General features: G+C 32.0%; 1 protein-coding gene across 1 annotated transcript in view; it reads left to right on the top strand.

Moving 5' to 3' along the window:
- The first annotated feature begins 1,307 nt into the window (after positions 1–1,307).
- LOC106464964 (tip elongation aberrant protein 3-like) overlaps positions 1,308–16,972 on the top strand; it is a 66,980-nt gene continuing 51,315 nt past the window's right edge. The window contains exons 1-3 of the mRNA XM_013925138.2: positions 1,308–1,346; positions 4,148–4,314; positions 6,653–6,732. Of these exons, the coding sequence (XP_013780592.2) occupies positions 4,152–4,314; positions 6,653–6,732 (243 nt within the window). The 5' untranslated portion in view covers positions 1,308–1,346; positions 4,148–4,151. The remainder of the gene's footprint in view (positions 1,347–4,147; positions 4,315–6,652; positions 6,733–16,972) is intronic.

Below are 16,972 nucleotides of genomic sequence, written 5' to 3'. Positions count from 1 at the left end.
TTTAACAAATCTGCTGTTATCCATTATTTGAATGAGATTACAAATTACGTTTTTTTTTTTTTGAATTACATATGTTGTATTTATCTACATTACATGTATTTTACAAAGGTGGGCAATGTTGCTAAGGGTTATATACAGTTTTTAACTTACATATAATTGCGTACGTTTCATAAAGATGTTTTTATGTTTCCGTAGAACAGTATGCAGCATATAGACGTTCTTTTCATTTCCATCTGTGGTTCATTAACACCATGGAGATATTTCACTCTGACATGTTCAGTCTATCTAACTTTCAAAACACATGACCTGCAAACTTTCTATACACATATAACGAAGGTTTCACTAACTTTAATTTTAACATCTAGTTAATAAACTCTGTAGTAAATCATTTTGCTACATAATACATGTGATTTATCGCTATTATAGAATAACAATACTTACCATTTTTCACAAATCTTTGAGGACTGAACTGTCTTGGACACACGTCGACAACTATAATAAGTATAATATAAAATACTGTCCACAGAGAGAGAGGGATAAACGAATATGGTCCTTACAGTATTGTTGTTGTAAGTTTAGGTTCGACAGTTTTCTTGGTGATTTTCTTATGTTGAGATTATGTGGAGGCAGTTCCAATGGATCAAAATATTCTCGTTTCTCATCTCGACCAATGTAAATATAGGCACAGTGGTTACCATATTTATGACTCGGATCCAGATTGACGATGTACAATTGTTCTTTTGCATGATCAGGTAGTTGATCATCTAACATACATATTATCTAATATTTGAATGAGGCTAATTCATTTTGCCACAACTAAATATAATAAATGAATGACTTACTGTCTGTACATCCATTTTCAAGTCTTTCAGTGTTTGTCTGCAATTTTTATTTGGCATGAGACTTTGAGACTGTCGTCAAACACTGGGTCTCTATTTTTTTATTACTATATTTTCACCGGTAACTAAAATGTTTACCAGAGAAATAGAATCGTGATCTCGAATTTGAATTTTTACTTCTTTAGCAAAATTCTGATTGTTATTGTGAGTTGAAACAAGATAAATGATTAATACTTTAATTTTTTCTCCTACTCTTCACCACAAATTAATAACTATGCATGCAGCCAGACTCAGAAAGTAATAATAAAAAATAACAAGTTTAAAGTCACAAAAGCACATTTATTAATACATATTTTGGCACACTAACATAAATTTAAGTTCGCGTGTTTTGTAGAATAGTGGTTAGTTTTACTTTTTTCTCACTAGATGGGGTATGATATTTGTTTATATTTATAATGATTGGTAATGGTATCTCTATATATCATTAAATCGTAATTTGAATTTATGGTAAGCTTCATTATAATGTTCATTATTTTTCTGAAGGATATAGTAAATAATAATAACAGTTAAGCTATTTTTTGGTTGTAGTGAATACTGTAATATTTATACTTATCTTGAGTTCAACCTCTAGAGCTCTATTAGTATATATATATATACATATTTTGTGTATTACGTATTAGTAAGTAGGGCTGATAAATAAATTAGATTAACCTTGCACATGCTCTAATCGATATTCAGATTTTGTGCGACGACCTATTGCAAAGACAGTTTCCTTCGATATTTCAGTAAATACTAAAATTCAATAAAATACATCTCCAATACAAATAAATTTACGCACCTGTTTTGATAACGTTTTTGCGACGAAACAAGTGGTCTGAAACTTAGTTAAATCTAAGTGTTAAATATTGTTATACAGTGATACGTGACATATTAGCCCTAGTACCAGTAGAACTAATACTAGTAAAAGGTCATATGTCAAAACTTGAATTACCATGTTTGTTTTGTGTGCGTACACTGGGCAGTATTTTACATTTGAAAAGTAAGATTTTTTTCCGATAAAAGCATAACTGAAATTGATATTTCACAGTTATTAAACATTTACCAAACAAAAGCGACTTAAATCTGTTGTAACTGTCTTGTAATTGTACAGTATACTGAGGTGTGTTATCATATTGAATTTATTTCTTTTGAAAATTTATTATGTATTATTACTTACAACTTTAGGTAATTCATTAATTAATGATAAAATATAGAGATAAATGATGTGTAATACAAGAATTAATAGCATGGCATCTCATTAGTAGGGTGACCAGGCTTCCAATCCAAAAAACTGGAACAGCTCAACCCTTACCCATAATTTCAAAATGGTTATTTCAGATTTGAAATAACTTTAATTTAATTTACTTTAAACTTATTGAACTGTTCCACACTATTTCCCAAAATATTAACATTGGAATTGTTTTAGAAATAATTTCAGTTACTTTTTTGGGGTGATAGACCCACATTCACCAACTGCTATAGGTCTATATACTAAAGTACTACTAACTAAAAACCTAGGGAAAACCTGTGTTTCTCACTGTGTATAGACAGAACTTTTGAGAGAGTTTGGCAGCAGGAGGTTACATAATACAACAATGAGCAAGTCAGCTAGGCCTATTACATTCTTAATTTGATGTGACTGACAGTTTGATGTCTTTATCATAAAACTGGGATGTTTTGTGCAACCCAATAACTTTTCTGGGGACACTGGACCAAACTACTAAAAAATTGGACTGTCCCGTAAAAACTGGGATGTCTAGTCACCCTACTCATTAGTCAACCAAGTATATGTAAGTATGAACAGAAAGTTTACATTTCTTCTATTTTATACTAAATTATAAACACAACTATTAACCCTCTCAAAGGTTTGCATTCTACTTCAGTTTGTGTTACTCAGCACAGTTCGAGTCAGAGTACTTGTAATACATTGTACCTTCCTAGTGGTGTAGTGCAAAATTTTTTAGTACTAGAGCTCCATCAAAAAATCTCACCATTAGGTAAAGGTGACATATTCAAAATCTAATTTCCATTTTTGTTGGGTTATTTTAAATAAAGAAAATACATGCAGTACTGATTATTTCAAATTGCATATGTTAATAGTGAATTGAATATTCTTATATTACTGAGAGAAAACATGCAACTTTACTTCCTTTAAATTAAGCTACAAGGAAAATTAAAACAACTCGGTACCATATATACAATACTTTTAGTCTCATTCAGCTTAAGTTTCAGCAGCAATAGTCTAAATATTATGAACAACTTTGATATTTATAATGCTTTGCACGCCTTCTGTTTGCCAACACGATTAAATAAAATAAAGTGACCTTCATTCTATATCATGTAAATAATAAGAAAGTGGTGACTAATGTAGCTACTATACATGTACATCTGATGAACATTACATTTCACTATGTCACTAAATGAATATTACAACTCAACTTGGTCAATGGAGGGGACTACAGTGTTGCAGGATGATTCTTGTCTACTAGATTCATTTGACAGTGCAAATCCTGCACCTTGGATAGAGCAATTCTCAATCAAAACCAAAATAAGTATTTCACGTGTGCCATATGAAAAATCTCACACAATCAAAAGCTTCTCATAAGTTTGAATTTGCAGATCCTTGTTGAACAAACTCCTTTTTTGACAAAAGAGAAATTTGAAATTTAGATGAATTGGAGAAGATCCTGCTGTAAACTGATTAGATACGTTATTACATGAGTGAGAAGAAAATGTTAAGCCACTGAATGCTATGTATACTAATAAGTTTAAGTTAGGGACAAGCCAATCAACATACAGTGTGAGCTGTGATGATACTCTAGTACAGTACTAAACATTAGGCAATTTATGTTGTTAGCAGTGATATAATTAAACTGCAAAACAAATACTGTGACATGATTCACTACAGAAGTAGATTGAGATTTTGTCCATTTTTATATATTGTCTTTGGTATAATTCATTAGACTTTATTTTCAGTATGTATGTGTGTGTGAGGGGGGGGGTTGTTTAATTTAAAAATACCATTGAAATTGTGAACAGTAATATGATTTATATGGCTTTAAAAAATTCTGTATAATATTTGGTTTTCAGTATTACTATTAATTATGTGTACTTCACTAATTTGACCAATTTCTTTCATTTAAAAATATCCACATTACATTATATTGTTCTCAAATATTCATTGATTATAAAGTCCAATATTAAAATACTTATGCAAACAAAAGTACAAGACAAATATTTCATTGTTTTTGTGTGCATTATTCCTTAAGGAGGATGTGGTCACTGGCAAGTGAAGACAATTCAAATAAAGATGATTGTGATGCACCTTGTGTTCGATCAAAGCATGCTGTGTGCTTGACTGAAGAAGGACTGTTTTATTTACTGGGGGGACTTTCAGGGAACTTACCATTGAAAGACCTATGGAGGTATGATCCTGGTGAGTGTATACGTTAAAGACAGCTAGCTATGTAGGAGATTTAAACACATTCAGTTTTTCCTTGAAAACACTTTGCAAGACTGAATTAGATAAATCTTTTTTTCTAACTTGTAATTAATTTTTTAATAAACCTTTAGTCTTATCAATATATGATAAAAAACACACACCATTCTTTGTAAGTAAAACATTTTTTAAAACAAAACTTTAGTTAGGTTTTCTTTGTGATATTCATTTATCTAAACTATGCAAACATATTTCATTATATTCTTGTTAGTTAACCCTACACATTCTATACCAATGCTTTAATATACTTATATGTAAGAACATTATTTCAACAGTTAAGTAAATATTGTAGAACTTTATTTATTTTTGCTTTTCTTTCATTTTACATTTCTTTGGAGAGCAGTTACCTTCCTACAACTGTCTGCAGACAATGAAGGTGATATAGATGTGAGACATTGTGGACTTGACCACCCAAATCTTGATCTCGTACCTTATTTTTATTTTTCTTACATGTTTTTTTTGTTGTTTAAGATGTGAGACTATGGAACAGAGATTAAGACTGGTAGACAGTGTATTCCCACTACTGTGTGGGTCCTATTTCTGCTGTCACCTCCAAACCTCAGGACACATATCTCACATCATAGCCTGTGTCCTGGTGATCTTTTTAATATATGCAGCCTTTCTTTTGTAATTGTTTAGACTTATTATAATAATTAAAATGTTTTAATATGTATTTTATTGGATGTTTGACTAGCAGTTCCCAAACCTAGGGCCTCAAGAGCTATCAGGGTGAGTTACAGAATAATACACAGTAAACATATTTTTATTTAGAAATTATTTAAAAGAGCACATTTAGACTTTGCTGAAATACATTACAACTGTAATTCCTTCTTTCCCAATTGAGCATAGGTCCCAAAAAATTGCATGGCTACTCGGATAGATTGTGAGAGGGAAAAGTTTGAGAACCTCTGCTTTAGACACAAGCTTTCTGATGAATACACTTTTGCACTACAATAAATCGATAAAACATTACATACTTCACAGGTTAATCTTTAAGGACAAAAAACTAAGACATGTACAATCTTTCATATTATGTATTCATGTTTGTATAATGCTAAAACTACCAATTTTCTCTGAATCTATTCATTTCTAAAACAGTGAATAACAATTGAAACATGTAATTAAGATGTGGTTACAGTTTTACTCTGGCACATGATTCTCTCATTTCTTTGCACAATAACTAAAGAATAAGCAAACAGATCTATTTTTCATGTGGAACACTTTGGAGGACATAACTATTAATGAAAATAAACACAGTTGAATGAAAGTAAAAATACATACAAGAGATAGGAGTCTTCCTGTACATGGTTATTCCTGCCCATCACATTAATAACCTTGGCACTCTCAGCTAACTTCAAGATACCTGTAGCATCTCATTTTGTTAGATATAAAGTTAAAAAAGAATAGGAATCGTGTTGTTCATGGCCTTATTGATGGCATTATAAATATGAAAATGTTTGTGTTTTTCAGTAGCAAGAACCACCTTTGATACAAATAATTTTTGTATAAAGCACAAAGAAAACAAAATACCATCTTCAGGGTGAAATGTGATAAAAATACAATGGTGTAGTTATCGATATTAAGGATAACTATTATTCAGTACTAAAATCAACAATTTTAATTGGAGTGATGGGTGCTACATGGACATCTTTGGCAGATGACTATGCCTTGCAGTGGGCGAACACAGTCTAGAATGATGAATGATGAAGATGATGGGTGCTATAATAATTGTCAATATTTTTGTAGTGTAACTTCTTTAAAATGCTACTGTAATTTGAATTTATCTTTTTCCAAATAATGCATGGATTCTTTTCTTTCCATACAATATCAGAAATTTATTTCCATTTTTGAGGTAGATAAATATTTATTTGTTCACATAAACTTAGTAATTTTACAAGTACTGTTTTAAGGGTTTTCTTTACAATTCTTAACCAGCTCACCTGAAACTTGTGTTTGGAAAAGGTTTTGTCTAATTTTTCAGTTAAGTTTCTTCATGTAGTATGCAAGTATATTTTCTTAACATTTTCTTAACTGTAAGTAGTTAAACTTTTTAATGTTTTTAACAACTAATACAAATAAACAATGGCACATTATACTGTAATAGAATCTGAAAATTAAGAATGAAATTGCACTGACACAAGTTACATTTAATGTGACACATAAAGGAAGAACGTTATGTTGGGTTTTTCAAAAGTTGTCTCATTTTACAATTTATATACCACTTCTAATGTAGAAGTAACTTAGTTTTGATATTGAAATTAATTTCTAATTTTAGTTCAAAACCAGTGGAAAGAAGTCCATTATAATGAACATGGTCCTCCTTTTCTTCAGGAGCACACAATGGTTTCATGGAAGGTATACATTTCTTTTTTAAATATGTTATACTTGTTTATTTACCAGAACTTGAAATTTTTGTAAGCTCCTGTATTTAAAGAAGAACAGCAATGTTTGTTATGTTTTTTATTACTTATTTCATACTTGTCCATGATTATATTCATGAGGTACTGTTGGATAGGTATATTAGATTGTGTACTGGCTAACCACTAGACACAGTCTGTTGGTGGACACAATTTAGGAGTGGCAATGATACAGCTAAGATGCATTACCACAATATAAAAATATATGCTTTAGTGAAAGTTTTTGAAAATTAGTCAAACAAATCCATAAAAGCATGAGGTCATTTAATGTTTTAATCTTTATCTTTTTTTCTTGTTGAAATTATTTTTTAAGAGTTGTCCATGCTTAATAATATTATTTTTCTTGAACAATTTATAAGACATTAATCTGCCTGTTCTTTTGAGTTTCATTTATTACCTCATAAAATAAACGTACATACCTATTGTTCATTTTGATAAACATGTCATATAAACTTGTTTCAAATCCTGTTTTTTGGTCAACTTTTCTATTATAATGTTTTTTGTCTTAGAATGAAGGCAGGATTTTTATGGTAAAGGTAAATATTTATTTGAATTTAATTTCAAAAATGAAAATGTTTTGAATATTAAATCTTACATCTTTCATAATACTTAATTAGAATCTCTAGCTGTATATAAAGGTATGACCAGAGGAAGCACAAATGTACCTTATCACTCCTGTGAAGGTAGAGCAGCCCAAGGTCAAGTAAAATTTACTGTGGAAAGAAACTTGCATTATGGTAATCAAGGTAATATGTCAGATGTATGGTCAAACTTTGATGACTGTCTGTAAGAAGATGCTGAGGAATGGAAGTTGGTTGGATCTCTAGGAAGACCAATAAATGCCACAGCCAACTTATGATAACAGACCTGGTAACCTAAGATCTGATATTAAAGGATACTTTCCAAACAAAATACTTATTAAGATCCAAATTTTTTCTTTAAGAAAACAACTCTGATAAATGGCATTCCCAGGCATTCAACATTAAAGTGGTATGTGGTAAGAGTCCACAAATTATTAACATGGAAAGATATTCAGCAGTACACAATATTGAAGAGTCAGCATGATCAGTTGACTTCGTTTCACTTAGAAGTGAAGGGCAGTGGGTCGAATACTGATGACTCATTCTTTCCTTCAAAAGCAAAGGTTTACAGCTGACACTTTGCCAGAATGTTATTGCTGCTCTGGGCAGGAATCTGTTGATTTTGATAACATCCAATAACAAGAATAAATAGCAATCCACAACATTTAGTGTGTTGTACTATGCTGTTGTGGTATGTGAATATACTGTGCTTTTCTGCTTTCCTGTTGTATTATAATATTTATTTTTTGTTTTCTATATGTGCAATTTTCATTTAATCTGTGGTCAAAAAAGTAGTTAAGTTGATTTTGCTGCAGCTGCCTTTGTTCCTATGTTATTCTAAAGTGGATGATACCTGTTCTTCCTTGGGAAATATTGCTGCATTACTACAAATTGTGCCAGTTGTTGACAGCAATGTCCTCCAATGGTCAGTTAGGTGATATCTAGAGGCTACAGTGTCACCTATATTGTAATGAGAATTACCAGTGTGTAAATGTGCACTGTGTAAATGTGATGTTTTCTGCAAAATAAAGAATATTGGATTTAAACTATTGGGAATAGGATTTTGAAAGAGAAGCAGTTGAAAGAATCCAGTAAAAGTGACAGTCTCATTGAGTAAAAGCAAGTTCACACACTATTTTTGTGTTTAGTTTTATAATAAAAATTGTTCATTTTGCATTTCACTTTGTGTCCAATCTCATTATTCTATTTAACATTGCATCTCAGTCAGGGATGGGGGTGAATACTGGAGATCAGTAATCGAATACAAATATGAATACCTCATATTTTTATGAATATGAAAATGAATACAGGAAAAATGCTTGATGTTCGAATACGATTACATAGGATTGTATTCATGAATACTTTGTCAGGTAATATGCAATAATGATAAAACAGCAGATGATAAGATTTCAATACTTTTATTTTATGAAACTGAAACAAATAAAATTTGAACAAATAAAAACATTTCATTTCTGTTATTTTTCAAAATGCAATAACAAAGTTTTAGATCAAATAACATAATTTTAAAGGAGACTTATAGATATTATAACTGCCAATTGCTCTTTATGAACATCAGTCTCTTAAATGTCTTGTCAGTGATGTGGCAGCAATCAGGTCTGAGGGTTTTGCCCCCGATGCTAAACAAATGCTCAATGGGGGCAGAGGATTCTGAAACACTCAGGTAGTGTTTGGCTAGTAGAGATAGGGTAGTAAAGTTTTTCTAATGGATCTTCCAATAATATAGAGGGTTGCCTTCTTCAGGAATCCAAGGACCATGAAGGTAGGTGTTGATCTCTGTATTCTCTGAAGATGAGGTGGCTGGTTTCTTGGAGGCAGCAAAGAAACTAAAGACGTCACTTCTTTTGTGAGGGAGGGATTTATAGTCCTCTTTTGGTTCCATGGTTATATGATTATTTGTTGAGGAAACTTTCTTGACCTCTTGCTGCAGGAGTATTCAATTGGATTCATAGACCATAGGTCTAATGAAATGCCAGTCAAGTTTATATCTGGGATCCAATGCCATCGCCAATCAGAAGACACTTTGTTGCTCCTACTGAGTGAGCTGGGCATGAACATATTTCTTCAGTGCAAAGACAAAATTGAAATTATATTGGACTGCATGCTGTCAATGTCAGTCATCAGCCCATAAACACATAGCACTACATAACTGAAGGTAACAATGTTTTGACCTTGGGTGAAGTCTGTTGCCTCTTCCAAAGGTGTCAGTATTGTCACCAAATCTGCAAGCACAGTTCGATCATGAAAAATAAGTTTTGATATACTAGTATCTAGATTATACAACTTCTCCTGAGGAATTTTGGATAAAGACTTAAACATCGTCATTTCTGAGTTCCATTGTGTAAGTGTTACTGACTGAACTCTGGCCTCTTCCTCAAGTAGATCAGTTGCTTGTATTGATTTTCAAATGTAGGTTGCAGTGGCTGATGCTTTGGAAATTACTTTCAGCAATGGTCTAGCTTTCATGCCACTGACCACAAGCTGTAGCATGTGAAAAAACAGAGGTCGGGTTCAGGAAGAAATTTGGATAAATTGTCTGCTAATTTAGATTCATCCAAAAGTTCATCTTCTGAGTCACAGTCTGTAGATGAGCTATCACCATCTCTCACACTACGTAGTATTTGTGGTTCAAACCCAGGTAAGCAGAAAGCTTTGATGATGTTAGATGTGTTATCAGATGTCACATATGACACCTTATTGTTGATTTCAAAGTTTTTATTATTTCATCATATTGATCTGCAATGTTATCAGGTGTGTGATGCCCCTTGAAATGCCAACATTCCAGCATGACTGTTTGCATTTTCCAGTCAACTATGAAATGACTAGATACTCCAAGAAAGCTGCATATTTGTCTGCTACTCCTAATATCCATAGTGACATTAATGTTGAGTACAAGTTGCAGTATAGAGATGAATTTTTGTTGGACTTCATCAAACCTACTTTCAATCAACAATGTGGACATATGCTTGTGACTGGGAAGAATATACCAAGAATCCATAGCTGCCATTAGATCTTGAAAATCGTTTGACTCCACCACTGAGAAGGGTTGCAGTGTACCAGCAATAAAATTGACAAGTTTGTTAGTGATGTGCTTTTGACAAGAGTGTGAGGACTTATATTTAGTTGAATCTGTACAGTACGCTGCTATTGTAGGCTACTGCACCTGTGTGGAAGTACCAGAGCCAGATGTAGACTTTTGTAGCTCTGCTTCATGATTGCATTAGAAATACAAATGCATATCTCAATTATATAATATAGAATAATACAGTTTATAATAGAAAACATAGAAATAAGTAAGAATAATGAATATAGTTCAAAACATGAGAAACTTAGTTTAACTACAGAATATAATTTATAATAAAAATATATCATAACAAATAAATATCTGTTGTACGATATAGGATATAGTTTATAATAAAAACATGCTATACTAAATAAATGAAAATAATAAAAAGTAAAGTGTAATACGCATGAGAAATTTAGTTGAACTATATTATATTGTATAATTTATATAGAATAGAATTCATATTAACAAAAATAATAGAAAGATTCTCAGTTAGTAAGAGTTTTAGCTTTATTTCGTAATTAATATCTTGACCAACTCTCCAGTTATTAAGCAGATATATCTGATAGTTCAAACATTAACTCAGTTTTACCTGAATCTAACATGCTGTCAAAGAGGTCTGTATACAAGGGAAATCAGTAGTGAAACCCATAAACAGTCCATTTTCAGTAAATATTGTGACTCCTACATTGTTAACTACCAGATAAGTGGTTGATAAATTATCGAGAATATGAAATTGTTTAAGGAAACTATTTTATGCTCAACGAAATTTAAGAGGTAAAAATTGGTGAAAATACAAAGATACATCTTAGCATGTAAGTGAAGATGTAATTAAATGGGTGAATGCAAAGAAATAACAGTAAGAATGTTTAAGAAAGAAACTTGAAAAAGTTAAAGTTTAGGTGATGTGAAGGTGTGTCTAGATGTCCACATTTCCAGCTAAAGGATTAAATAGGATTTGAGCAATCACCTCTAAGAAACTGTCAGACAAAGTATCTGATGAGAAGAAACTTGGAATACATAAAAGGAGCATAAAAGCTGAAGTCATAAGTAAGAAATGTCACTGTTTTTTTTTTTATGAGGTGATTGAAGATAGAAGTATCAGTTTAATGAATGGAATACTAATTAACTAATACATCAGATGTGAAAATTCCAATGTAAAAAATATATACACCAGAACTTTTGAGGAAGATGAGGAATAGGTGGCCTTGAGGTCGCTTTTGGATCCTAAGTATGGCAAAGACTTGCAAACACACCTATTGAAAATTAACAGGGAGCAATAGCAGGCTACCTCATGCACAAGGTATAAGGACAAATTAATGGAAGCCAATGTTCATATAAGTAGGGGCAAGAATTTTCCATAGAAACTTGGATTGCTATGTTTTTTTATGTTTAAAATATAATTCAAGTCAGGCAGATTTACCTATGAAATACTGAAAGCTTTTCCTTGTAGAGTTTATCTCATGCTGTCAACAGTTGTGTGACTGAAAGTTCTGAATGAATGACCTGTACACAACTTACCCATAATTCCCCACTCTATCACCTTCCATTTGATGTTATGTAAGCTCTACTTTGCTGTCATAATTCAGACTTTGTCACTGTCAGTTGTGCTGTTAAAATATATATGAATTCTTAGGTAATTGTCATTTCTGGTTCTACAAGTATTGGGAATTCTATTACTTCTTTTACTCATGCTGTCTGCCTCTAATATGCAAGGAGATCCCATGGTTGTATTTCAGTACTCGTTGATCAATATTTTTGGGCAGTTAATGACAAATTGTCTGCTAGTTTCCTGGTTGGGTTTCACAATTGTTTAAACACTCAAATTCTAGAACACCCACCTTTTTTGTGATTTTGAACAGGATCAATCCTTTGTTTAAGCTTTTTTCCTTCAATGTCTGAAGAGCAGGATTTGTCTGCTATTCCTAATCCTGAAGAAGTTTCTGTTGGTTTTGTTACCCCTTTTATTTCTCAGGCATATTCAATTTTAAATCTTGAACCAGTTTCTGCTGTACCTGAGAGTTCTAGTGCCATGTTTGATGATTCAGTTCTTGAATCTTTACTTTTTCCACTTTCTCCTGATATTCAGGTTGCTGCCAATGTTTGTCATGTGCATGATCTTTCAGCAGGGTTATCTTCCACTATATTTCTTACTTCCCAAGTTCTTGACCTCCAGAGTGGGGGGGTCCATATGTTTTTCTGCCTTGATTTATTGTCAGTTTTATGCCCTGCATACCATGATTTGTCTTATTTTGAGATTTTCTTCTATGCATTCATTACCTGTATTTGTTTTCCTGATTCTCATAGTAAGGATCAAATTTATACTTTACAGTCTGTGGGTTACATTGATATAGTTTCTTTTATCACATGGCTCATGTTCCTTTGACACTTTAACCCATCAAGTCACATTGCAAGGTAGTAGCCCCCCCCCCCCATATTTCAGATGAACTTGAGTGAATTTCTTTTCTGCATCCTTTTGTTTTTACAGGAATTAACATTTTGATTGAATTCTGTTCATCCTTGTCCATCCTCTTGCCTTACCTTCCTTGTCTAGTTCTCAATAGACATCTGCTACTTTTATTTGTTTCTTTCAACACTTTTTAGTGGCCAAAGTATGAAACAGGTGAGATGGGTCATTTTGATCTATGCTTTGACAATTTGGTGCAGATGCTTGTGGTCTTAAATTTTCTTTGATCTTCCCTATTTCTATTCAATCAGTATTTTTACCTCTTCCTTTTAATCCTGTTTGCTTACAAATTCTGGATCAGGAAGTCTCATATCTTTATCAGAAATGATCCATCAAAATTGTTTATAACACTGTTATAGGCTTTTATTCCTATCTTTTTGTGGTTCCAAAGAAAACAGGAAATTGCTGACCTGTCTTAACTCAATCTTTACCTAGAGAGACACATTGTTTAAAAATGGAACACATGAGGTTGTTATCGAAGCCATTTGATGATAAAGGGAGATATACAAAAAGCTTTTCTTCATATCCCTATTCATCTGTCATCACATCATTTTCTTCATTTTTACTATTGGAGTGATTTATCAGTTTACTGCACTTATCTTCAGTTCCATATGTTTTCTGGTGAGTAATCAAAGCATTTTATGGTATTTTTCATTCCCTTAACATCAACTTTCACTTTTTCATACATGATTGGCTAGTTCTGGCCTATTTGCCCATTCTGGCTCTTACACAAACTCAATTGACCACCCAGCAGGAAAATGTCTATTATGTGGATCATCAATGCCTTCAAATCCAATATAGTACTGACACAGTATTTGGTGGCTTACATCAACAATCAGGGCCATACTTGTATTCACAGGTTTTTCTTTGCTGTAGTTTCTCTACTTCTTTAGCTTCATTCTCAGCAAGTTTCCTTTTGAGCCTGCCATGTTCCAAGTTCAATGAACATTTTGGCAGACCATCCTTCTTGAGGTTATCACTTTCTATCCATCCTTTGTTTTTTCAGTGGCTATGCAAACAGTTGGGTCATTCAATGATTGATGCTTTAGCTACATTGGACAACCATCTTTTTCCATTCTAGTGTCGTCCAGTTCTAGATCTAAATTCTATGGCATTGAGTGCCTGAGTTATTCTTGGAAACCTCTTCATATTGTTCCTCATGTACTTTCCTCTTTGCTCCATTTTAGCCAGTTCAACCATGGTTTCCCCTTTGATGTTTACTTTCTCATAGGAAGCCAATACTATTGCTTCCATGGAATCATTTTCTTCAACAACCTTAAATGTCCATTTTCACAATGAAATTTGACATTTTTCACTTAATGGCTGGCTGTTGCTCTGTCCTTTGGCTGAAAAGCCACATTCTATTCATAGGTAGCTCAAATGCTTGTCCATTCTTGCATATGCTTTTTCTTGTTATCTGTCTCATTGGGCTGCTTTCTGGAATTGATGCATTAGATTGTGTCTTTCTTTAATAGTTTGTTACAGAGCTACCTTATCTGCCATTTTCAGATGCCGTGAAAGCCATCAATCTCTTCTGAGTATTTTGTCTTAAACTATCCAGAGTTGCTACATACTGTCCAAATCTAACTTCATTTTAATCTTATGCTTTTTGGATTCATCCCTTTTTGAGTTGTTAGTAACTTGTTTGCTCTGTTATCTCTCCCACATTTTTTATTTTCTTTAATTGCTTGCATTGGGCAGAACATATTGTGATATTTATGCTCTTGATGTTTAATGTATCTTGGTTTCTTGGAAAGCCTTGCATTTATACCCAGATCATGCTTTTTTGTTTTTCACCTATTATGTTATCTACCCTTACTGATCCTCATTCTTGTTTGGAGGAACAATTTTTTTATGTCTTTTTCTATTACATTTTAATTAGGATGTAATACATGGAGATAAAAGATAAACTAGTATTAGACATTCTGTCAACAGAAAAAAAAAAAGTTTGACTAGAAGAAGACCAAAGTTATAAATTATCTTGATAAAAAATTTTTGGATGGAATTTAGCTACATTGGACAACCATCTTTTTCCATTCTAGTGTTGTCCAGTTCTAGATGTAAATTCTATGGCATTGAGTGCCTGAGTTATTCTTGCTAACCTCTTCATATTGTTCCTCACGTACTTTCCTTCTCAAGTTCATGTGCAGTAAGAAAACATTCTTTATGGTACCAGTACATATAATAAAATGTGTGAAAGGTTAAATGGTTATAATAGCAAAAACACAGGAAAGCAACACTGCTATCATCATGGAATCATCTTCTGTGACAACCTAGAACAACCTTTTTTCACAATGACGTTTGACAATTATGACTTAACATACTCTTCTGTCATTTAAACATTTGTTCTGCTTTGGAGATGATGGTTTAACTTCATGAAGAACTGTTTATGCTCACAATGGACCATGTTCTTAATGGCTTCTGACTTTAAATCTGTTGTCATGCAGCATAGTTATTTTTTCCACAACTATTTAATTTCTCCAGTTTGGTTCCTTTGAGAGTTTACAACAGTTGGATCTCCTTTTCTTGTTCATCATATAGACCTTCACCCTTTCACAAACAGATACTTATCTTCTGGGTAAAACTAATAAAATAAGAAGTTTAAATATTTGTAGGAGTCTAAAATGACATAAAGCAATGTGATTGTTTTTTGTTCAGTAATGAAACAAATGTCAATCTCTGAGAATAGTGCTTATCAGTACCATGCTAACATTGCTCTTGTAAAAGAGTTTAATTAAGCATTGAAATTATAGAAAGAATAAAACATTTGTGTTTACAAGTATCAAGCATTTTGAAGCAAACGTAACCTGTCATCAGTAAAGTCTGGAAATACTTTAATACAGATAAGACAAAATCAGAACAATGTTTGAAATCATAAAGTTTATGAAATAGTAAAAGAATAACAAGTTGTATATACATATATAATGCATAAAATTAAAGTGTAAAGTGAGGTCATTAATTTTATTATAAAAGATCAGTTGAGAAGAAAATGCATTGAAATATATAAATAACACAAGCATAGTTAAAATAGTAATTTGAATTCAAGATACAAGTAACGCGGCTTGCCTTCTAAAGTAAAAGAGGTAATTTTAATCAGAGGGATGTATTTAGATCTAATTTGCAGTAAAATTGTCAAATAGACATGCTGGGATCTTTGTTTTCTTCATGAAGGACTTAAATAAACTAAAGAATGTTTCTGTTAGACATCTCTAACTGTTCAGAGACTGCTTTTAAGTGGAATGTAGTGTTGCCAGCATATGTAACCTTGCTCATATATATGTATGTACATGAGCCATGAACAAAGGAGTGGCAATTGTCAATTTTTGTATTGAAATAATTTTGTAATAAAATAGTTTTCTAAATAAGTCTCAGTTGAATCTGGAATAAAATATTTTTTATGAGTCTCATGTTATGATGAGAAGAAATTTTGTGACAATGCATAATTTGATACGTAATTCGAATTTATTAAAAAGCTTACTAGTGAGGTTAGTTAAAACATTTCTTGTGTGGCCATTTTTTGTAAAAAATTGTAAATAAGAATTATTTCATGTAGATTAGTATAACTATAACAATTTTAGAGTTCCTGTTTAAAAATGACATTTCCAGATTATGTTTGGATTAAAACTGTTAGAGTTGTTCATGATGATATGCAGAAGTATTTTATATTATCTTGATGTCCAGAATTATTAATGAATCATTTCCTTCAAGGTAAAAAGTGAATATAATTTTGTATAGAGAGTTTAAATTAGCTAAGAATTCAGAACACGTTTAACAGCATGACACAGTAAAAACATGGTATTTGTGTAAAACTGGTTTGATATCAGATAAGTAGTTATTTAACCTTATACGTGTATTAGAAAACTTGGCTAAGACTATTCCAAGTGAGATAAAGTGGCTACTCTGTCTATCTTGTGAATATTGCTATAGACAAAATAAATTTGTTTAATGGTAAAGGTAAAAATTTTTTTTGTGTGAAACTAATATGTGGATCAATACGTGTGTGTTTTTTGTTGTTTGTTTTGGGGGGGGAGCAAACAGACATATGAAA

This window comes from Limulus polyphemus, unplaced genomic scaffold (assembly GCF_000517525.1).
Source record: "Limulus polyphemus unplaced genomic scaffold, Limulus_polyphemus-2.1.2 Scaffold1795, whole genome shotgun sequence".
Classification (NCBI taxonomy): Eukaryota; Metazoa; Arthropoda; class Merostomata; order Xiphosura; family Limulidae; genus Limulus; species Limulus polyphemus.
Note: the sequence above shows the minus strand (reverse complement) of the source record. Positions and strands in the feature narration are given on the sequence as shown.